At 50.2% G+C, this 23,159-nt stretch overlaps 1 protein-coding gene across 4 annotated transcripts in view; it reads left to right on the top strand.

Annotated features, from left to right (window-relative positions):
* The window catches only part of MYLK3 (myosin light chain kinase 3), a 56,028-nt gene that overhangs the window by 7,897 nt on the left and 24,972 nt on the right, over positions 1–23,159 (top strand). The window contains exons 1-8 of one of the 4 annotated variants that reach the window (XM_034672748.1): positions 286–1,244; positions 6,950–7,040; positions 11,465–11,870; positions 15,627–16,099; positions 18,065–18,170; positions 18,656–18,749; positions 19,174–19,283; positions 20,212–20,353. In XM_034672748.1, coding sequence (XP_034528639.1) covers positions 768–1,244; positions 6,950–7,040; positions 11,465–11,870; positions 15,627–16,099; positions 18,065–18,170; positions 18,656–18,749; positions 19,174–19,283; positions 20,212–20,353 — 1,899 coding nt within the window. In that variant the 5' untranslated portion in view covers positions 286–767. Of the gene's footprint in view, positions 1–285; positions 1,245–6,949; positions 7,041–7,841; positions 8,248–9,125; positions 9,943–10,327; positions 10,419–11,464; positions 11,871–15,626; positions 16,100–18,064; positions 18,171–18,655; positions 18,750–19,173; positions 19,284–20,211; positions 20,354–23,159 lie in introns of those variants that run through there. The other 3 variants (XM_034672745.1, XM_034672747.1, XM_034672746.1) reach the window with 3 other exon arrangements.

Genomic DNA, 23,159 nt, shown 5'->3' with positions numbered 1-23,159 from the left:
CTCTGTGAGGAAAATGACCTGAGGGATGGCACCTGGAAGGGAGCCTGAGCCGTTTTCCCTCACTTCTATTTTTAGGTACAAGCAGCTAGTGACTGAGGGCCCCTCGTGGGGAGGGAGCTGCAGATTCACCCCACAGGCAGCCCAAACACTTATTTGGGGCACCTGCAAAGTCGGGACCAAACATTTGTTTTTAATTTGCAGAAGTATCCCAATTTTTATCATGGCAAAAATCAGCATGGCCTCCCATTGATTCCTGGTCTTGCTTTTCCTCCTGAGTTCAGTGTGGATGCGGTGTGCTCCTCAGGGCTTTGGGCCACCAAAGGTCTAATTCTGCCCTGGGATCCCTGAGGCCCCGTGTGAAGTCCAGTGTTCTGGTTCATTACCTAAGGGACCCCCTTTCTTCTAACCTTTTGTTTCAACTACTCAAACCCCTGCCTGCCTGGGGCAGATTCTTAAAATATTTGCCCATCAGCACCCTCTCAGAGAGGAATGTTAAATGCTGCCATGATGTCAAAAGGGCCCCAAGGAGAAGGGCCTTGCCAAACCCAGCCTGTCACTCATGGCCACCGTGGAGCGGGAGATAAGCAAAGGCGAAGGCTCAGAGAGAGAGCGCCTGGTGCCCGGGGCTCCCTAAACCGCTCAGGCTCTCTGTGTGGGTCGGTGCTGCTAGCTTTCGAGAACAATGAACTTCCAGGGACCACTGCCCAAGTGAAAACTGGGAGTCTGTGCCTGTTCTGATTCCTCGTCCTTGTCAAGCCCGCAGCAGGATGTCCGGAGCCTCCAAGGAGGTTCTGGAGACCAGGGGGCTGCCGGTGTCAGGCAAGGCCTGCTTAACCACCATGGACAAAAAGCTGAATGTGCTGAACGAGAAGATTGACAAACTCTTGCATTTCCAAGAAGATGTCACGGAAAAACTGCAGTGTGTGTACCAAGGGATGGGCCACCTGGAGCAAGGCCTGCACCGGCTGGAGGCCTCTCAGATTCTGGGCCCGGGTGGGGCTGACCGCACACCTCCAGCTGCCTCACAGGCTGGGTGGCCGGAGGTCCTGGAGCTGGCGAGGGCTGTGCGGCAGGATACCGCCCAGCAAGGCGCGAGGCTTGAAGCCCTGTTCAGGATGGTAGTGGCCGTGGACAAGGCCATCGCTTTGGTGGGGGCCGTGTTCCAGAACTCGAAGGTGGTGGATTTCATCATGCAAGGGAGCGTCCCCTGGAGGAAAGGAAGCCTGGCTGACGGCCCTTTGGAGGTTGGTTCCTGCTTCCCCACCCTGGTACTCTGCTGGCTGAAAGGGAGACCCAGTGGTCCTGGTGGGGACACTAGCCAGACGGTTAGGACTAGGAGCAGTAGGAACTGTTGTTCCTTTCCTGTGTCACCTGTATGACCTGATGATGGGGAAAAGGAGAGACTGAACCTGAAAGGTCATAGATGGATTTCCAGACAGGTCACGGACCGGCTGCTCTCCCCAGGGAAAGGAAGAGGCAGTGCCTCGGTGAGGTCTGTGGGGCCTTGGGCGGCTTCAGAGCACCTACAAGTGGGGGTAAAGGGACCATTAGAGAGAGGAAGACAGTGAAGTTTATTGGACATTCCAGTGACTTCTTTTTATTCTGTCACACCTAGAGTAGGAAACAGGCGGGAGCCAGTTGACCCCAACAGAACCCCCTTTTAGAACCCTCCCCTTCCTGTCCCCAACTTTGTGCTGGGTCCCAGAGTGGGCGGAGTGTGCAGCTGCTTGTTGGACGATGAGTGTTGACAGTGACCCCTGGGGGACACAGGCCATGAAGGAGCCGGAGCCTGGGGGTGGAGTGTGGCATTTCTGGGAGCGGCTGTTCCCAAGGATTGCGTAATCAACCCCGCTGGCTAATGGAAGTTTGGCTGGGGGGGGCGGGGGGTTGTTTGTGTGTGTGCGCGTGTGAGGTGTAGAGAGCAACACTCTGTTTGGGAACAGCTAAGAGTCAGCCACTTAGCAACCCTCAGACAGCCCGGAGCCGCCATTTCAATCACTGTCGTTACCCACCAGCCTCTGGCAAGAGATCAGCCTGGGCCTTCGGGAGTCTGTGTCCCGCTCTGTGTCTGCTGCAGGGCTGCAGGAGTGTGCCTTCCCTCCTCATCCCCAGCCAGGCCAGAGCTCACCCTGCTGACCCCTTCCCCCACCCCTGCCCTGCAGCCTCTTCCAAAGAATGCCCCTCCCCCCAGCTCCCTGCTTTCTGCACCTCTCCTAGGGATCTGGCCTGCCGGGGAGATGTAGCCTTCTGCTTTTTCACTGATAAGCAACCTCAACTTTATTTTTACTTATTTATTTTTTTAGAGGGGGAGAGAGTGTGGGAGAAGGGACAGAGGGAGAGGGGGAGAGAGAATCTTAAGCAGGCTGCATACTCTGCACAGAGCCCACGTGTGGGGCTTGAACTCACAACCCTGAAATCGTGACCTGGGCCAAAATCAAGAGTCAGGCTTCACCGACTGAGCCACGCAGGTGCCCCATCAACCTCAGCTTTAAAGAAGAAAATTACTCTAATAGATGCACATGGTCAAAAGCATTCACGGGGGGTGCCTGAGGGGCTCAGCCAGCTAAGCAATTAAGCGTCTGCCTCATGTGGTATAAAGAGCATCGTGTCCCCCCTACTCCAGCCCCTGTCCCCAGGGCCACCGTCCTCCCCATGCTGTCCCAGGTACCTGTTTCCTGCAAAACCTCCTGTATCTATATATAGGTTTATCTATAAGTGTCACCTCTTGGTTTTAACTCAAATATTATTCCTGTTTTTCTGGCCTTGATTTTTTTTTTTTTTTACTTAATATATTTTGCACATTGTTTCATATGTGTACGTAGAAAACTTACTCGTTCTTAAAGTTACAGAGTGCTCCAGCTGGGGGACATGTCTTAATTTGTTAACCAGACCCCCATCATTGTCTGCTTATATTATTTCTCATTTTTAGCTATGAAAAATAATGGTGCAGTAAGTATCCACTGAAGTGTGAGCTTATCTCTACGATACACTCCTAGAAGAGCAAAGGCGAAGCCAAAGGGTAACGTTGTGTACATAAAGCCAAACTGACCTTCCAAGGAATTATTCCAACTTAATCTCCTGTCAGTAGCATATGGGAGAGCTTGTTGCCTCCCCTTTTGCTAACAAATCATATTATCCAACTTTTTTGCTCTTTGCCTATGTGGTGATTGAAAACTGAGATCTTATTGTGCATTTAACACTTTGAAAATTTTTGCAAAATACAAACTTTTTTATGTGAAAATTTTCAAACTTTTATAAAAATAGAGATTAGTGTCACGAACCCTGGGAACCCACCACTGGAGGCCAATGTTGTTGTATCTATTCCCCAGCGACTTTCCTCTCTCTGGATTATTTTGAAGCCACTCTGAGACACAGGATCATTTCCTCCATAAACATTAACATTTATAACTAGAAGATAAGGGCTCTTTTAAAAAATGTAATTACGATACCATTACCATGACTAAAAAGTAAACAGTAATTTAATATTACCAAAGTCAGTGTTCAAATTTTCCTAATCGCCTTATGCTTTTTTCCTTACAGTTTGTTGATTTGAATCTGATTATATGCCTCCTAGTGCTAATTCTTTTTCTTTAATTCATAAAAAACCGAAAACTCTTCATTATGGAAAATATCAAACATAACCAGAAGTAGATAGAATGATAAACCTCACTGTAGTCTTAATTTGTATTTCTTTTATTGGAAGTTTAAGCATCTTTCACAGATTTAAAACCTTTGGTATTTTTCTGTGAACTGCCTGCTTGTGTCCTTTTTCTGCTTTTCTATTTCAGTTTTTTGTACGTATTGATTTGTAAGAGCTCTTCATATACTAGTGATGTTAGCTACCAAACATTTTGCAGATATTTGAGCATTTCTGCATGGGGGAAACATAGAACATTCTCTTTTCTGAGTTCTTGCAACATTTCTTGTCTGTTCTATTCAAGTGGCACGTGACTGATCTCTCTTCTGGTCTTTGTGTTTAATACACCTGTTGGTAACCCTCTACAGGTTTGGGTCTAGCCCCCCAAACAGACTGTCAGCTCCTTGTTGGTCCATGACACGAGACCTCTACTTTCCGCTGTGGACCCTGGCCAGGGCGGGTCTCACAGGAGGTGTCAGAGAATGGGTATAATCGCCCCGGCTGTTGAACACATTGTTGGTGCTGAAAGCAGAGACTTTCTGGAGACCCCCTTCAAGTTTCCTAAGAGGGTAGGGGGCATAGTAATGATTTGTGGAATCGAATTAAGCCCTAGCACTGGCTCCTAAATTTGAAAATTGTGCCAGGCCTGTGGAATTTAAGAAACAAATGAGGAAAGGAAAAAAAGAGAGAGAGACGAACCAAGAAACAAACTCCTAACTCTAGATAACAAACTGATGGTTACCAGAGGGGAGGTGGGTGGGAGGATGGGGGAATAAGTGATGGGGAAGAAGGGGTGCACTTGTCGTGATGAGCACAGGGTGGTGTGTGCGAGTGTTGAATCACTAGACTGTTTTGTTTGTTTATTTTTATTTTTTATTTTTAAAAAAGATTTTATTTATTTGTTTGTTTGTTTGAGAGAGAGTAAGAGAGGGAGCACAAGTGGAAGAGAGGGCCAGAGGGAGAGGGACAAGCAGGCTCCCCACCGAGCAGAGAGCCTGATGCAAGAATCTATCCCAGGACCCTGGGATCATGACCTGAGCCGACGACAGCTGCTTAACCAACTGAGCCATCCAGGCGCCCCTTGAATCATTATATTGTACCCCTGAAACTAACATAACACTGTATGTTAACTCTACTGGAATTAAAATTTTTTAAGAAGAAAGAAAGAAAGAAAGAAAGAAAGAAAGAAAGAAAAGAAAGGAAAGAAAGAAAAGAAAGAAAAAATTGTGCCAGGACTTTGTGAAGGCCCTCCTTGGGTTTTCTGAAGTGCCCAGTGGGATTTCATTTCGGTTGTAACAATGAATTAGATTAATACTAAAATTTAGGTGCTCTCTCACGAAGGACAGGGTCAGGCTCAGCCAGGGCTGGGCCCAAATCCTAGGCAAGCTGTTCAGAAGACCCCAGTCCTCCAGAATGGTGTCGAGGGTCTCTTCTCCTTCCTCTGAACGCACTGGACAACACAGGGATCAAAAGGTTGAGCTGTGTGTGTGCGTGTGCTACCTACACGAAAAGCAGAGGGAGGGAGAGGACACTCTGAGCCCAACAAGGTCTGCCAAAGGACAGTTTGTTCGAGTCCCTCTCTACCGGGGTGAAACAGGAGGCATCCGTGATAATGCTTCCCGTTCCCCCAGCTACGGGGGTGGCAGGACGGAGTCTGCAGAAAGAGGTCCAGGGAGAGGTCTCTGCTGAGTAAGGGGATCCAGTCACATTGACAGTGCCGTGCTAATCAGGCTGCCAGCAGCTGGTGTGTTTTATTAAGTGCCTAGCCCATGCCAAGTGCAAGGCTAGGTGTCCGCACGTGTTGTGACCCTCAAGAGGACAAAGCTTGGTGTGCCGGAGCCCCAAAAGGATGAGCAGGTAGTAGGATTGAGAGAAGTGTGTAGAGTGTAGGAAAAACAGTGGAACCTACCCTTCTCCTCAGTGCCAGGGAGGCATTCCAGAGTCGTGAGGACTGTGGTGCCCCAGGTAGCGGGAAAGGCACCAGCCGATCTTCGCCATGTGGGCTGAAAGTTGCCAGATCTTCAGATTTTTTTCAGGAGAATCTGGGATCCTAGAATTGTTTCTAATCAGTTTTATTAAGGTATAATTTACATACAATAAATCGCACACACACAAAGTGTGTACATTTTAAGTACGCAGTTCAACAAATGCATACACCCACATCAACACCACCACAATCAGAATATAGTACAATCCTAAACCCTAAAAGGGAATGTAGAATTTTAATTTAAAGTGTTGATAACAAATTTAAAATGCTGTCCAGGCCAAACAAACTGTGTCTCGAGCTCATTTTGGCTTCCCATTGGGGCCTCTATGGCCAAGGCAGGGGGAAGGCCTTCAGGGGTGAGTGCCTTGGGCCCAGGGGTGAGTGTCTTGACCAGACCTGCTGCTGTGATAAGGACCAGGAGGAGTCTTAGGGGCCGTACCAGTCAAAGTCTCAAAACCTCTAGAAGCACAGGGCGACCCAGCAAGGAGTCAGGTCCTGTAGAAATATTTACACTCAAAAATACTGAATGTTTCTACCATTTCAGGAGAAAAGAGCCCTGGCCTGGTACAGACCACTCAGAGTTAAAGGAAGAGCTGCTGAGGCTGCTCTGGGTCTTATGCAGTGGAGCCATCAGTCAGTCAGTTGGCTCATTGAAGACAGAGAGCTCCCTGGCTCAGGCAGGATAAAATCCCCAGAGCTCCTGAGCACTTGCCATGCACTGGGCACACTTATCAGGACATCCCACAGATCGACTCCTCGGATCCTCTTACTAACTCTATGAGAGACTATTATTCTCCCCATTTCACAGATGAGGAAAGGGAGATACAGAGAAGTTAAGGATCTTGGCTGAGGGGTGAAGATGGGGTTTGAACCCAGCAGGTTCCGGCTCAAGAGTCAAGGAGAGGCTGTGCTTCTGGGCACACTACTGTACTATAAAGAGGTGAAGGTGGGGTGCACCCAGCTCCCGGCAGGCATTATTAATTGATCGTGGCACTCTTCCAACCCTCTTCCCTGCCCCTTGCCCCCCAGACAGGCATGGGTGAATCTGACTTTAGAATCCAAGCCAAGCCAACACTGTAATAGCCATGACTCACTGATCTGAACTGACACTTTAGATTTATTTTCCATCCCTGGTCTAAGTACTTTGAGGTCCGGTCTATTTAGAAGCCCCTGTCAGTTCTGCCCCTTGCGGCCAGTAGGATGGCGCACAGGAAGAACTTGGTGACTTTGGGTAAGTGTCTTTATCTGTAAAAAGCACATGGTAGGTGCTCAACAAATGTTTGTGGTCCGAACAATGATGATGATGATGATGATTGTTCTTTCAGAACAAAGATCGAGTGGAAGAGAAAGGAGCAAAACCAAAGCATGAGCTGAGCACCAGAGCTGTGCAAGCCGAGATCAGGGGGCCCTGGGAAGGTGAGTGGGACCTCGTTTGCTGTATTGCAGACATAATGGTTTCAGAATAAAAATACCAATGCCACCACCAACAATGTGATCTCTAAAAAACTGTTGAAGCTTCTTTTATTATTTTTTTTATTTTTCTTTTACCCTTTATATATATACCACTGTGTATTGCTGTTTCAAAGTCACTTGGACTAGCTCCTTTCAGTGTAAGTTATGCCACCAACTCGGATCTCAGGTCTACGTCACTTTGCTTTAAATCTTTATGGATTGCTTTTATTCAAGTTTCATTTTCTTTTACAATTTTGTGTAATATTGACATGGTTCTAAAGTCCAGTTGACAAAACAAGGGATAGTAAGAGAAGACTAAATTCTATCTTGTTCCTCCCTTGCACATGGAACCATTTACTACATTTTTTGTCTTACCTTTGTGTCTTTAGACCGTGTTATAAGTGGTTATACACATGCACCTGCATGCATGCACACACACACACACACACACCCTTTCTAGACAAACAGAAGCACACCAGATGCACTTGTCTCCCCCTGGCTCTAGCACTTACAGTGTATCCTGAGATCGCTCCACAGCCACATTTGGAGATATTCGCGTCTCGCTATTTTTTACGGCTGTGCAGTGCTCCTGCGTGTTGGACCATGGTTTAGTCAACCAGCCTCCTACCGATGGTCACCTAGGTTATTCTAGTCGGCCTATTAGAAACACACCGTGCTGAACAGCCTTTGCATATCCTTTGCAATATCTCTAGGAGAGAGTTCTCCATATAGGAATGCATTTTTATGCTGCCTGTTTTCCTGCAGAGAGCCAGAAGGCGAACCTGCCAGAGGGGACAGTGGAGAGGCTGACCCCCGTCAATGCTTCAGAGATAGGATCTGACCTCCCCACCCAGGCGGAGGCCCCGCCACGGCAGGAAGAAGGAGTTCCTGGCCCAGCCCAAGTGCCCCCTGGCCTCCTGCCGCTGCCCACAGAGGTGGAAGCCAAAGCTCCTGGAGCCTCCGCTGAGAACCCTGGGACTGACCTGGAACTGTCTGCAGCATCCAACAGGGTCAGTGAGGCCCCCACCAGCCAGGAGGCTTTACCCGGTACAGAACAAGGATCGTCATTCAACAGGCCTGACCCGCAGCCCTCAGAGGCAGGCATGAGGCTGACTCCAGGGCTGCCCGTCCAAGCCAAGGCAGCTCACGGCAGTGGAGAAACGCCTCGGAGGTAAGGGGAGCTCCTCCATGCTGGGCAAGGGAAGGAATTAACTGCAGCCCCTCAGCTGGAGTGTGGCCAAGGAACTAGCTGCTGGGGTCAAATGTCCACGGTCTGCAGTGCTGGCTAGCTTCATGAGCGGAAGACAGGAGAAGGCACAGGCACTGCTTTGGGGAATTGAGAGCTCTGTTTCTCACCTGGTGCCCATCAGAATTACCTGAAAGGAATTTTTAAAATACCAATGCCCAGAGTCTGATTTATTCAGTCTGGAGTGAGGTGCAGGTATCCTTCCCTCCCTCCCTCCCTCCCTCCCTCTCTTCTCTCTCTCTCTCTCTTTTTATAAGCTCTTTGGGTGATTCCAGTGTGGAGCGGGGCTGAGAACCAGCCGCTCTCAGAGCGGTTGTACTAACTACAAGCTGGGGCTCATTGCACAGCCCTAGGTGCTGGCATTGGCCAAGCATGTCACAGGCATCATCTCGCTGTGTTCTCACAGCATCCCAGGGAGGCGAGTGTGGAAATGAGGAAACAGGCTGCGAGTGCCCAGGGCCACACAGCTAGGGAATCTCAAAGTTGAAATCTGAAGCCAGGTTTTTGGACTCCAGAATCTACTCCTGACCACTGCACCATCCCGCCTCCTCAGGTCAGCATTTAATTAGGTCCCAAATACTAAGTTGGGGAGAGAAGGATGAAGATTCAGAGGGAGGTTGGTGTAGCCTGAGTCAATCCTGCAGGGCTTTCAGGACGATTATACGATTACTCGTGGGGTCCTGAAGGTGGGGTTGTGTCCTCAGAACACAGCCTCAGGACCAGCCCGCGGCCAGGGTGAGGACACGGNGAATTGTTTCTAATCAGTTTTATTAAGGTATAATTTACATACAATAAATCGCACACACACAAAGTGTGTACATTTTAAGTACGCAGTTCAACAAATGCATACACCCACATCAACACCACCACAATCAGAATATAGTACAATCCTAAACCCTAAAAGGGAATGTAGAATTTTAATTTAAAGTGTTGATAACAAATTTAAAATGCTGTCCAGGCCAAACAAAATGTGTCTCGAGCTCATTTTGGCTTCCCATTGGGGCCTCTATGGCCAAGGCAGGGGAAGGCCTTCAGGGGTGAGTGCCTTGGGCCCAGGGGTGAGTGTCTTGACCAGACCTGCTGCTGTGATAAGGACCAGGAGGAGTCTTAGGGGCCGTACCAGTCAAAGTCTCAAAACCTCTAGAAGCACAGGGCGACCCAGCAAGGAGTCAGGTCCTGTAGAAATATTTACACTCAAAAATACTGAATGTTTCTACCATTTCAGGAGAAAGAGCCCTGGCCTGGTACAGACCACTCAGAGTTAAAGGAAGAGCTGCTGAGGCTGCTCTGGGTCTTATGCAGTGGAGCCATCAGTCAGTCAGTTGGCTCATTGAAGACAGAGAGCTCCCTGGCTCAGGCAGAATAAAATCCCCAGAGCTCCTGAGCACTTGCCATGCACTGGGCACACTTATCAGGACATCCCACAGATCGACTCCTTGGATCCTCTTACTAACTCTATGAGAGACTATTATTCTCCCCATTTCACAGATGAGGAAAGGGAGATACAGAGAAGTTAAGGATCTTGGCTGAGGGGTGAAGATGGGGTTTGAACCCAGCAGGTTCCGGCTCAAGAGTCAAGGAGAGGCTGTGCTTCTGGGCACACTACTGTACTATAAAGAGGTGAAGGTGGGGTGCACCCAGCTCCCGGCAGGCATTATTAATTGATCGTGGCACTCTTCCAACCCTCCTCCCTGCCCCTTGCCCCCCAGACAGGCATGGGTGAATCTGACTTTAGAATCCAAGCCAAGCCAACACTGTAAAAGCCATGACTCACTGATCTGAACTGACACTTTAGATTTATTTTCCATCCCTGGTCTAAGTACTTTGAGGTCCGGTCTATTTAGAAGCCCCTGTCAGGTCTGCCCCTTGAGGCCAGTAGGATGGCGCACAGGAAGAACTTGGTGACTTTGGGTAAGTGTCTTTATCTGTAAAAAGCACATGGTAGGTGCTCAACAAATGTTTGTGGTCCGAACAATGATGATGATGATGATGATTGTTCTTTCAGAACAAAGATCGAGTGGAAGAGAAAGGAGCAAAACCAAAGCATGAGCTGAGCACCAGAGCTGTGCAAGCCGAGATCAGGGGGCCCTGGGAAGGTGAGTGGGACCTCGTTTGCTGTATTGCAGACATAATGGTTTCAGAATAAAAATACCAATGCCACCACCAACAATGTGATCTCTAAAAAACTGTTGAAGCTTCTTTTATTATTTTTTTTATTTTTCTTTTACCCTTTATATATATACCACTGTGTATTGCTGTTTCAAAGTCACTTGGACTAGCTCCTTTCAGTGTAAGTTATGCCACCAACTCGGATCTCAGGTCTACGTCACTTTGCTTTAAATCTTTATGGATTGCTTTTATTCAAGTTTCATTTTCTTTTACAATTTTGTGTAATATTGACATGGTTCTAAAGTCCAGTTGACAAAACAAGGGATAGTAAGAGANTTTTTTTATTTTTCTTTTACCCTTCATATATATATACCACTGTGTATTGCTGTTTCAAAGTCACTTGGACTAGCTCCTTTCTGTGTAAGTTATGCCACCAACTCGGATCTCAGGTCTACGTCACTTTGCTTTAAATCTTTATGGATTGCTTTTATTCAAGTTTCATTTTCTTTTACAATTTTGTGTAATATTGACATGGTTCTAAAGTCCAGTTGACAAAACAAGGGATAGTAAGAGAAGACTAAANGAGACTAGCTTCTATCCTTGTTCCTCCCTTGCACATGGAACCATTTACTACATTTTTTGTCTTATCTTTGTGTCTTTAGACCATGTTATAAGTGGTTATACACATGCACCTGCATGCATGCACACACACACACACCCTTTCTAGACAAACAGAAGCACACCAGATGCACTTGTCTCCCCCTGGCTCTCTAGCACTTACAGTGTATCCTGAGATCGCTCCACAGCCACATTTGGAGATATTCGCGTCTCGCTATTTTTTACGGCTGTGCAGTGCTCCTGCGTGTTGGACCATGGTTTAGTCAACCAGCCTCCTACCGATGGTCACCTAGGTTATCTAGTCAGCCTATTAGAAACACACCGTGCTGAACAGCCTTTGCATATCCTTTGCAATATCTCTAGGAGAGAGTTCTCCATATAGGAATGCATTTTTATGCTGCCTGTTTTCCTGCAGAGAGCCAGAAGGCGAACCTGCCAGAGGGGACAGTGGAGAGGCTGACCCCCGTCAATGCTTCAGAGATAGGATCTGACCTCCCCACCCAGGCGGAGGCCCCGCCAGGGCAGGAAGAAGGAGTTCCTGGCCCAGCCCAAGTGCCCCCTGGCCTCCTGCCGCTGCCCACAGAGGCGGAAGCCAAAGCTCCTGGAGCCTCCGCTGAGAACCCTGGGACTGACCTGGAACTGTCTGCAGCATCCAACAGGGTCAGTGAGGCCCCCACCAGCCAGGAGGCTTTACCCGGTACAGAACAAGGATCGTCATTCAACAGGCCTGACCCGCAGCCCTCAGAGGCAGGCATGAGGCTGACTCCAGGGCTGCCCGTCCAAGCCAAGGCAGCTCACGGCAGTGGAGAAACGCCTCGGAGGTAAGGGGAGCTCCTCCATGCTGGGCAAGGGAAGGAATTAACTGCAGCCCCTCAGCTGGAGTGTGGCCAAGGAACTAGCTGCTGGGGTCAAATGTCCACGGTCTGCAGTGCTGGCTAGCTTCATGAGCGGAAGACAGGAGAAGGCACAGGCACTGCTTTGGGGAATTGAGAGCTCTGTTTCTCACCTGGTGCCCATCAGAATTACCTGAAAGGAATTTTTTAAATACCAATGCCCAGAGTCTGATTTATTCAGTCTGGAGTGAGGTGCAGGTATCCTTCCTTCCCTCCCTCCCTCCCTCTCTTCTCTCTCTCTCTCTCTCTTTTTATAAGCTCTTTGGGTGATTCCAGTGTGGAGCGGGGCTGAGAACCAGCCGCTCTCAGAGCGGTTGTACTAGCTACAAGCTGGGGCTCATTGCACAGCCCTAGGTGCTGGCATTGGCCAAGCATGTCACAGGCATCATCTCGCTGTGTTCTCACAGCATCCCAGGGAGGCGAGTGTGGAAATGAGGAAACAGGCTGCGAGTGCCCAGGGCCACACAGCTAGGGAATCTCAAAGTTGAAATCTGAAGCCAGGTTTTTGGACTCCAGAATCTACTCCTGACCACTGCACCATCCCGCCTCCTCAGGTCAGCATTTAATTAGGTCCCAAATACTAAGTTGGGGAGAGAAGGATGAAGATTCAGAGGGAGGTTGGTGTAGCCTGAGTCAATCCTGCAGGGCTTTCAGGACGATTATACGATTACTCGTGGGGTCCTGAAGGTGGGGTTGTGTCCTCAGAACACAGCCTCAGGACCAGCCCGCGGCCAGGGTGAGGACACGGTGCAGGATAAAGAAGAGCTGCTGACTGCCAATCTCTCCCTCGCCCTGTGTGCCCCAGCACTGCGGTGTGTCCGGCCCCCAGGGCAGCCCACTAAGTGTACCGTGCTTCCCTGTCTTAAGGGGGTCTGGTGCCCTCCTGCACCTGCCCTGGGTTGTCCTTATCTGTAGCAGAGCCCCATCCCTTCCCTAGGCTTGGTGCAGGGCGGGGAGCTGGTGTCTGTGTGCTATGGTGACTGGCAGAGAAGCCCAGATCATTTGTGTGCCTTTGTTCAGGAAGGAAATGAGAGCCTCTGGGAGATCTTAACCAGCTAAAAGGAGGGATTCCTGGCAGGCTTCCCTGGATCCTGGCCAGCGCTCTAAATATGGAATCTAGGGATGGGGTGGACTTTCCGTGAACTTGGTAGGGGCCCCCAAAAGACTCTGCACGAGGGGAAAGGTCTCTATGTCAGTTTCAGCCCTGAGCTGAATTTCAGGCATGCTAGACCTGCCATGCGGCTCAGGAAGCGGAGAGATCACACCTGTCCTTCCTCAGCTAGCACATGAGTGTATTTTGAGAAAGTAAGTTTAAACTCAAGCATCCGCCCTGATGGGCCGCGGCTGCCTGTATGGGGGTTGCTGCGGCCCTGGCGGGAGTTGGAGGAACACGGCACGGGAATTGTTCAGGAGCGCCTGCCCCGGGCAAGCCATGCCAAGGGAGGGAAAGCCTTGGATCCTCAGTGGCGTGGGAATGCATGGCAGTGCTTTGGGGTCATCCCGTGCCCTGCTCGGTGTGAAGACCAAGTGGGACAGCAGTGACTCTTGGCTTTATCAGCTCGCCACCTGACCACCTGGATACTCTTCCAGCAGCTGGCTCCCTGTGGTTCCCGTGTTCCTCCGTGGAGACAGGCCCGAGCCAGGCGTGGATGCCACCCTTCGCACCCTCCCCTGTCATCACCAACCCGTACTCACTCCTCCCGGGGGGCACGGGGCTGGGGGGGCTTCGGCGGCCTCCTGCCCAAGGCTGGCTGTGGACAGGCTTGTACCGAGTCCAGTGATCCAGGAACAGGCACAGCTTTGAGAGGACGGGCTGCAGCTCAGGGAGGGAGCTGGGCCTTCAGCTGCTAGGGAAAAGCCTCACTTTTTTTTTTTACTATGGTAAAAAAACATAGCATTTACCAACTGAACCGTTTGTGAGTGCACAGTGCTGGAGTGTTAAGGATATTCAGGTCGTTGGGACACAGATCCCAGGACATTTCCACCTTGCAAATCTGAAACTCTGTAGCCATCGAACAACTCCCGTTTCCCCCACTGCCCAGATCCTGGCCACCAGGCCACTTGCTGTCTCTGAATTTGACTACCGTAAGTGCTGCATATAAGTGGAATTATACAAATGGAATCCCGTTGTGACCGGCTTATTTCACTTAGCACAACGTCCTGGAGGCTCACCCAGGTAGCAGCATGTAACAGGATTTCCTTCCCCTTTAAGACTGAATAATCTTCCACTTTGTGGATTTTATACATTTTGCTGATCCATTCAGCCCTCGACGGACACGTGGGCGCCTCCACATTTGGTTTTGTGAGTCATGCTGCTATGAACGCAGGTGTACAAATATCTCTTTGAGACTGTTTTAAATTCTTTCGGATACGTTTTAAGAAGTGAAATTGCTGGGTCATGAGGTAGTTCTATTTTTAAATTTTTGAGGAACGACCATCCTGTTTTTCACAGCAGCTACACCCCCTTGGGCCTCATTTTGGGACCCCTGGGGCTTTCCCCCTTTGTGGACTCTCAGCCCTTCGGTGAGATATCAACGTCTGTGTTTGACAGAAGAGGGAACTGATGCTGGTCTTTGTCCAGAGTTGTCCAGCAGCATGGTCCAGAGCTAAGACCAGAGATAGGCTGCTGGGCTCCCTCCTGAGGCTCAGCCCCACCCGACACACACAGACCCCAGCAGCGGGGCTGTGAAGAGCAGTCAGAGCGGGGGCAGCTCTGAGAGGGAGGGTCGAACCCTTGGGGGTCATGGTTCCCAGGGTCAGGTCCTTCCCTCTGAACATCGTCAGGGCTCAGAGGGCCTTCCTGACCTCCAGCTGGAGTCCCAAACCCACCGTCGCAAGGTCTGGGTAATGAAAATGGACGTGAAGTGGGCCCAGTGGCATTGCCTGCGTGCAACAGGGTCTGTCAGGAAGGGGAGCGGCTTCTCAGCTATGCAGACATGCCCAGTACAGCCAGACCTATTTGTTCAAGAGGAATGAGAAGTCCAGTGTCTGTGAGCAATTGCCTGATTTTTTTTTTAAGATTTTATTTATTTATCTGGGAGGCAGAGAGAGCATGCGGGGAGGGGCAAAGGGAGAGGGAGAGTATTTTAAGCAGACTCCCCAGTGAGCGGGGGGAGCCTCACACGGGGCTCAATCCCACAACCCTGAGGTCAGGACCTGAGCTAAAATCAAGCATCGGATGTTTAACGAACTGAGCCACCCAGGCACCCTGCGATTGCCTGATTTTAATAAAGCATGTCTGACCTGGGGTTTCCAGTGCAGTATTTGGCTTGGTTCACTGTTTCTCCTAATGGGAGAGCGCAGGTCTCCTGCCTCCAGGCCACAGTCATCCTGGGGCAGAGGCAGGTTTCTAAGGCCTTCGGAGGCATCTGGTGCCCACGGTGTCCATCACAGGTTACCCCAACCTTCCCTGCCCGCTCGTCCACTGGAATCCTGAGAGCAGATGTACCATCTCCCCGAATCCGGCCTCTCCTGGGGTCCTATCTGCACAGAGGTGGTCAGGGGTAGGGGTCTGCTGGTTCTAAACACAAGCTACCTTACAGTAACTGCAAGGACCCTTTTTCTGGATGAGAAACTGAGGCCAATAGGTCATGATCATTGAGTAGAAGCAACAGGCGTTTGAACCCAGGTCTGTGGTGACTCAAAAGTCCTTGCTTTTAAGGCCGTATTTTCTCTCTGCCCCAGGATCTCCATCCACGTGCAGGAGACGGATACCCCCGGGGAGCTGCTTGTGACCCGAGGGGGCAGCCTCAGACCCACGCCCCCCGTGGAGGCTCCAGCGGCTGCCCACCCAGGTGAGCAGGACCCACCTGGGCCCATGCCCCAGACCCCACCTGGGTCCATGCCCCAGACCCCTGCAACCAAGTCAGAAAAACAGATCCCGAAAGGAGCCAGCAAGATTTCCGCCCTGCGGAAACGGAGCACCCACGAGGGAGCAAAGGCAGAGGAGAAGCAGGGGCCTGGGGCCGAGTCCACCCCGGGACCAAGCGGGGCCAGGACGGACAACGGAGATGATGCTGGAGCCCCGGGGGAGCAGCAGGACAAAGGCGTGGGAGCAGGAAACCCTGAGCCCCGGCAGGACTGCACAGCCGGGGGTGTGGGCAGAGCTGAAGCAGGGAGGACACCCCTTGGAGCCGAGGCAGGCAGCGTGGTTCTGGGTAAGTGAACCCATGGCTGGGTGCCCCAAGGTGTGTGGGTTTGGGGGCCTCCTCCTAGGTGGCCTTCCTGCAGCTTCCAGGGAGAAAGAAGGTGGGTCTGGTGGAGCCCGAGACCTGGAACAGCCTGCCAGTACCTGCTGGGGCTAGAAAGCAAGGCGTGGAGAAGCAGCAGGCTGAGTTGGGGGTGACTGTCGCAGGTGCAGAGGAAGGAGCCTGTGTGGCTCAACTGGGTGGACTTCTCAAAGCCACCGGCCTGCCTGAGCTCTCCACCATTGGTGTCCTTCTGGATTGAGCCAGAGAAGGCCCTGCTAAAAAGAGCATCTATTAACTGGTGTTAATATTGGCCACCGCACCCCGTGAGTTCTCATCCCGGGGTATAGAGGGGTGTGGTGAGGCTGCTGACCTGCTTTCTGTCCCGGTGGTGGTGGGAGGCATCCTTGTGTTCTCATGACCCAAATGTCCTCAACGCCTCCGGCGCTTAGGGTCACACTCTGCTTGGTCTGAACCTCATCCCATGTGGCGGGAGGAAGGCCACCTTGGCTGATTTCCTGCCCTGGAATTTCAGGAAGTCCCTGAGGAAGGGCTGTCTGTTCTGTAGGTCATCCCAGGCCCCTTGCCAGTTCTGGGCTCTGCAGCTGCCCTGTCACAGTGACATCTCCAGCTGCCTCCTCTCGACCTGTATGACTCGGTCCACATGTGGACAAAGGCCTCCTTTCATTCCTGAAATGCCGCTGAACCAGGCTAAGACTCCAGACTCCTTTCAGAGGGGGGGTGGTGATAAAGCGAATGTGAGCTGAGGGCTCTGTGTGCCGAGCCCTGTGCCTCTGTGCCGGCGTTTACCCCCACGGGCCTGTGCAGTGGGGATGAATGGAAACACGGGAGAGGTCAAGGGACACTCTCAGAGTCCCGGGGACAGTGCTGACGGAGCCAGGATCTGCCCCTGACTGGCTGGCTCCAGAACCTTGCGTGCAAACCTCGTGGCTCTCCAGCCACTCGGAACAGAAGGCACGTAGTGTGCAGCAAAGGAACCTTCGAGCCAAATTCTAGATTTGGAATCTCTGTGACACACACTCAGTTTCCAGGCTCTCCCAGCATCTCTAGGTTCCAGAAAAACAGCAGCCGCAGCAGCCCATGCTCGTTACCTTTGCGGTCCAGGGCTCAGGGTTTGCCCTTGCAGATACAAAAAGGGATGAGCAGTATCATCTCAAGGCAAATTCAGACTTCTACTTTGGGGAGCAAAAAGCTGCTCTTCTGGAGATGAACTCAGAGGACATAGCCATGTTTTCATGGCCCTGGGTGTATGGTTTCAGAGACCTGAGAGTTGTCGGTGGAACACGCTGAGCGAACCACGACAAGCCCAGAAAAACCCAACCCAAGCCACTGACTTCCCGCCATGGAGTTTCCCAGCCCTCAATATGTAAACCGGTTGAAGTCATTGTGTTTGGTGTTCTGATTTATTCCTCTCTCCATTTCATGCAGCATTTCTAGGTTCATACTACCTCTGAAGGGCAAGATTTTCCCCAAGAACTTAGACCATTTTTCTCTCCGCAAGTGCTACTGTCCCCTGTTTCCCCTGCAGACCCACGGTCCACTGCCAGCCCCCTCCATCCCCCAGAAGCTGACCCGCTCCGGGCTGCCTCGTGGGCCGTTTGCCCTGTGAGGGGATCAGAGGCTGCACTGATCCTGCCTGGATCTCCCCTCAACCTCAGTGAACACACTGGGTAGAACGTCTCCATCTTGCACAGAGCACCACTGTGTGCGACGGAGACTCGGGTTTGAGTCCCGTCCGACACTGACTCACTGTGTGCCATTGGGCCCATCACCTCACCTCTCTGAAAGTCAGCTTGGGCCTCTGCCATACGGGTGACTCCGATGAGGACGACAGGCTTGTCACTTGACCCAAGCGGGTGACTGAGAGGTGGGGGCTGCACGGGGGAGGCTCACGGGCTATTGTCTCCCACACAGATGACAGCCCAGCCCCACCCGCCCCCTTCGAGCACCGGGTGGTGAGCGTCAAGGAGACCTCGACGTCGGCAGGGTACACAGTGTGCCAGCATGACGTCCTGGGAGGGTAGGTGGGCTTCTGCCTTGACGTCGGGCAGGAGCGGGAGGGGTGGGGGCAGACACACCTGGAGACCTGAGCTGCTGGATTCTTCTCAGGGAGGGGCCAATCAGGAGCCAGGGCTGGCAGTGGGGTAGCGTGCACAGCGTGCTAGCGAGTGGGTAGCCCACAGAGAGTGGGTGAGTGCTGGAGAGCCCACATGGTAGGGGCGTGGGAACCACATCCTGGCGGTGGTAGGGCCGTCCGGGTGGTGTGGACAGAGGGCAGTCCCCTGGGCTGTAGCACAGACCACTTATGATAGGGTGAAGAAGGTCTTCTCAGGATAACCCGTGTGGTGTAGGGGTGATGACTGTTGTACCTCCAGGGTGCGGGGCAATCCCCATGGTGTGTGTGAACAGAGGGCGGGACCAGAAAGCCGGGGGTACGGGATGGCCCGCCTTGTATGGAGTGAGCCTCTTGGGCTCTCAGCTGGCCGTACCATCCTGTCTCTGCAGGGGCCGGTTCGGCCAGGTGCACAGGTGCACGGAGAAGTCCACAGGCCTCTCGCTGGCAGCCAAGGTCATCAAAGTGAAGAGCGCCAAGGACCGGGTGAGGCATCCGCCCTGGGCCAGCCAGTACATTGGGCCACGTTCAGGGCTCCTGTACTTCCTCCTTGGCCCCCTGGCCCCGTGCTGCCCCAGGCCCCCGCATGCCGATCAGGAATAATCGTGCCACCTGCCCTGCCTCTTTTCCATGACTCCCGCACTCTGCTCAGCATATCACCTCACACCCTGGGCAGCAGGGTCCCTCTGGACCTCCAGACTTCCTTCTTGGGCCTCAGGTTTCCTATCTGTGGAATAGGGGGATTGAAGTAAGTTCCCTTCTATTGTAAGAACCTGGTTTGGGTGGTGAGTTGGAGACCTGATGTGAGAGCAGGAAAGGAGGATGTGGGCATGCTTGTGTCTTGGGAGGCACAGCTGGCTCATCTTCTGACCCATTTCTTGGAAACTCCTCTCCCGTCTGATGCTGCAAGGAGGATGTGAAGAACGAGGTCAACATCATGAACCAGCTCAGCCATGTGAACCTGATCCAGCTCTATGACGCCTTTGAGAGCAAGAACAGCTTTACCCTCGTCATGGAGTAGTGAGTGTCTTGGGAGGTGGAGCAGTGACTTCTCTGTGGGCCTGGACTCAGGACTAGGGCTTGGAGCCGTGGTTCTAGGCAAAACTCTCCCTTTCCCTTCCCCTCTCCGGATATCCAAGGAATGTCATCACCTCCAATATGGAGCATGGAGGACAAAGCCATTTGTCATAAACCAGCAGTAAACCTGACTGACCTGTAGATATATGTCAGTTTGGCCTACACAATTTTTAATAACTTTGATTTAGGTGTTACTTGGAAATCGGGAAATTTTACATTGAAACGCAGATATCTTGCTTTTCCTAAAAATGTGAAAGATGTAGTAAAGCTGGACTTGCGTTTCCAGCTGGAAATGGTGGTTGGAGCTTCTACTGGCTGACCTTTGTTGACAGGGCAACCAGTCTCCCAGCTGCCACAGTCCGCACCATTCCCAACTACCCCTGAAGCTGAGGTCCAGGCTCAGAGGCCATTTATTTTTGTGCTTGTGTTGCTGTTTTCCTTCTGGTAGGGTTTGTCATGTCAGGTCTCTACCAAGAGTGAAAAAACAAAAGATAGAGTAAGGGCTGTATTTTATGAAAACTTTTGTCTCACATCTGGACTTGTTTGCCCATTTTGTGTTCTTGTCATGTAAGTACTAATTGGCCCCTGTAGGCAAATGAGTTTATAACCTTGACCCTGAATATCCAGAATGAGCCTGGATGATCAACACTGAAGATAATCCCCAGTCTTCCTTTTGGCTCATCAATTCCATTTTACCACCTGCACTCTGAGCTGGAACAGGCCAGAACAAAGATCTCCATAAAACCCCAGATGGCAGCGGCACCCTTAGGCTTACCTGGGTCGGCCTCTTCTGACTCTTGGTGATACGAGTGGACAAGTCCTCTGAGAGCCTTGCTTAGGCCAGTGCTTGCCTCTCTCTTTGCCCTGGCAGTGTGGATGGGGGTGAACTCTTTGACCGGATCACAGAGGAGAAGTACCAGCTGACCGAACTGGATGTGATCTTGTTCACCAAGCAGATCTGTGAGGGTGTGCATTACCTCCATCAACACTACATCCTGCACCTGGACCTCAAGGTCAGGCTCCACCTGGGCATGTTGCGGCGGGGGGCGGGCAGGGTTCCTGAGCTTCTGCTGCCCTCTTACCTTAAAGAGCTCTCTCAGCAGACAATCCTGGCTTCCATTCCTGGCTCTCTGCCATCTCCTAGTCTGGAGTAAATGAGTCGTGCTGGCTCTCTGAACCTCAGTTCTCTCCTCTGTAAAATGTGGTTAATTGTACGTCTTTCAGTGTTATTTGAAGATTAAATGATACAATGACCTTCTTTTCTTTAAAGATATCTTTAGAGAGAGACAAACCAAGAAATAGATTCTTTTTTTTTTTTAAAGATTTTATTTATTTATTCAACAGAGATAGAGACAGGCAGCGAGAGAGGGAACACAAGCAGGGGGAGTGGGAGACGAAGAAGCAGGCTCCCAGCAGAGGAGCCTGATGTGGGGCTCGATCCCAGAACACCGGGATCACACCCTGAGCCGAAGGCAGACGCTTAACTGCTGTGCCACCCAGGCGCCCCAAGAAATAGATTCTTAATTATGGAGAACAAACTGATGGTTGCCAGGGGGGGAGGGGGAGGGGGTAAATAGGTGATGGGGATTAAGGAGTAGACTTGTAATGAGCACTGGATGTTGGATCTAAGTGTTGAATCACTAAATTGTACACCTGAAACTAATATTACACTATATGCCAAGTAGCTGGAATTTAAATAAAAACGTAAAACTTAAAAAAAAATTAAGATTAGTTTAAAAAATTAAAATAGAAACATAACAAATATAGACAATATAGAAATGTGTAAAATACACAGTGAAAATTCTTCCCATCCAGTCTGCATGCTAAGCAGTCCTCTCTATTCGCTGTTTGGCATGATACACAAACACAAAAGTGATCATGTCACACATCCTGGTTTTAAACTCACCTTTTGTAAGTTAATAGTACATTGTAGACATCTCTCATTCTCTTTAAGGGCCCTGTGATATTCCATCAAATGAATGCGTTACACTCTCTTGTCTGCTAGGATTGTCGTATGCGTGTCATGCACTGGGTGCAGTGCCGGGCTGGTAGTCAGCCCTTGATACATGGTGGCTGTTTCTGTGGTTTCCCACTCTGCTGGGCCAAAAGGAGGGTGTTTCTGTACCACTCCTCTTAGATGTTTCAGTGGCTCCCCGCAGAAGGTGGGAGGTAGGTTGGCCAGACCTTCGTGGGTGCTTCTTCTATCTTTTCTGGTTGACATCAGACTGTAAGGTTGGAGTACTGAGAAAAATGATGGAGATGGCAGGGAGTTGGCCTCAGGCTCCCTTGATCACCAGAGCTAATTCCAGAGCTGCTGGATGAGCTGCTCTGTGAGGTTGGCAGTTAGGGGGAGCTCAGGCTTCTGCTCCGTGGTTCTGGGTCAAAAAGACCAGCCTTTGGGGCAACCGTTGTGTCTCTGCATCAGGGGATGGTCATTGTGAAGGCCCATTTCCCAGCCAGGAACAGGGCTTGTGTTGGTTCAGTCCCTTCCTGGCCCTGGGATCTTGTGTAAGTGCCTCGATCTTACTGATCGATCTGCATAAGCTCATCAGTTGTAGAATGGGGAATAATAGTGTCTACCTCTTAGGGGTGTGGTATGGATTAATAACAGGAAGAGAGTGGGGCGCCCAGGTGGCTCAATTGGTTAATTATCTGCCTTCGTCTCAGGTCCTGGGATAGAGTTCTGCATCAGGCTCCTTCTTCAGCGAGGTCTGCCTGCTGCTCCCCGTGCTTGTGCGCTCTCTCTCACTCTTGCTCTCTCTTGACAAATAAATAAATAAAATGTTTTAAAAAAATTATTCAGATGTTTATTTTTTAAAAGATTTACTTATTTGTTTGACAGAGAGAGCACAAGTAGGCAGAGCAGTAGCAGAGGGAGAGGGAGAAGCAGGCTCCCCACTGAGTAGGGAGCCCAATGTGGGGCTCCATCCCAAGACCCCGGAATCATGATCTGAGCCGAAGGCAGACGCTTAACAGACTCAGCCACCCAGGCGCCCTCAGATGTTAAACAAAACAAAACAAAACAAACAAGAAAAAAGACCAAAAAACATGGAGAAAGAGCTGCAGAGCTGCTGTCTAATACAATAACCACAAGTCCACATGTGTCTATTAAACACTTGAAATGTAGCTAGTGTGACTGAGGAACTGAATTTTAAATCTTATTAATTTTAATTTATTTAAATTTAAAAACTCACCCTCTATTTAGGTATTAGTATACTTTTAAGTATATTTGGAATGACTTCGATATGTGAATTTACTTTTCAGCTATAAATTTCATGAAATCTAAATACATCTAAAGTATTTCTGATGAAAAGTTAGTATCCGAATTGAGATGTGCTGTAAATATAAAACACAGCAGATTTCTAAGTCTTAATATGAAAAAAGAATGGAAAATAGCTCATCAATATTTTTCATGTTGATAACCTATTGAAATGATAAAATATTGGGCATATTGGGTTAAAGAAAATGTGTTATTGGAGTTAAGTTTTAGAAAATATTTCAAGATGAATGAAAATGAGAACACAACATACTAGAACTTATGGGATGCATCTAAAGCGGGAGGAAATCTGTAGCCACAAACACTGATACTAAAGAAATACCTTGAATCAATAATCTAACATCCCACCTTNCACTAAAGAAATATCTTGAATCAATAATCTAACATCCCACCTTAAGAAAGGAAACAAAGAAGAGTACGTTAAACTCAAAGTAGCAGAAGGAAGGAAATAATAAAGAGTAGAGCAGAAATAAATGAAACAGAGAATAGACAAACAATAGAGAATATCAAAGAAACCAAAAGTTGGTTCTTTGGAAAGATCA

Source organism: Ailuropoda melanoleuca, chromosome 12 (assembly GCF_002007445.2).
Source record: "Ailuropoda melanoleuca isolate Jingjing chromosome 12, ASM200744v2, whole genome shotgun sequence".
NCBI classification, from domain to species: Eukaryota; Metazoa; Chordata; class Mammalia; order Carnivora; family Ursidae; genus Ailuropoda; species Ailuropoda melanoleuca.
This window is presented reverse-complemented; position numbering and strand designations above follow the sequence as displayed.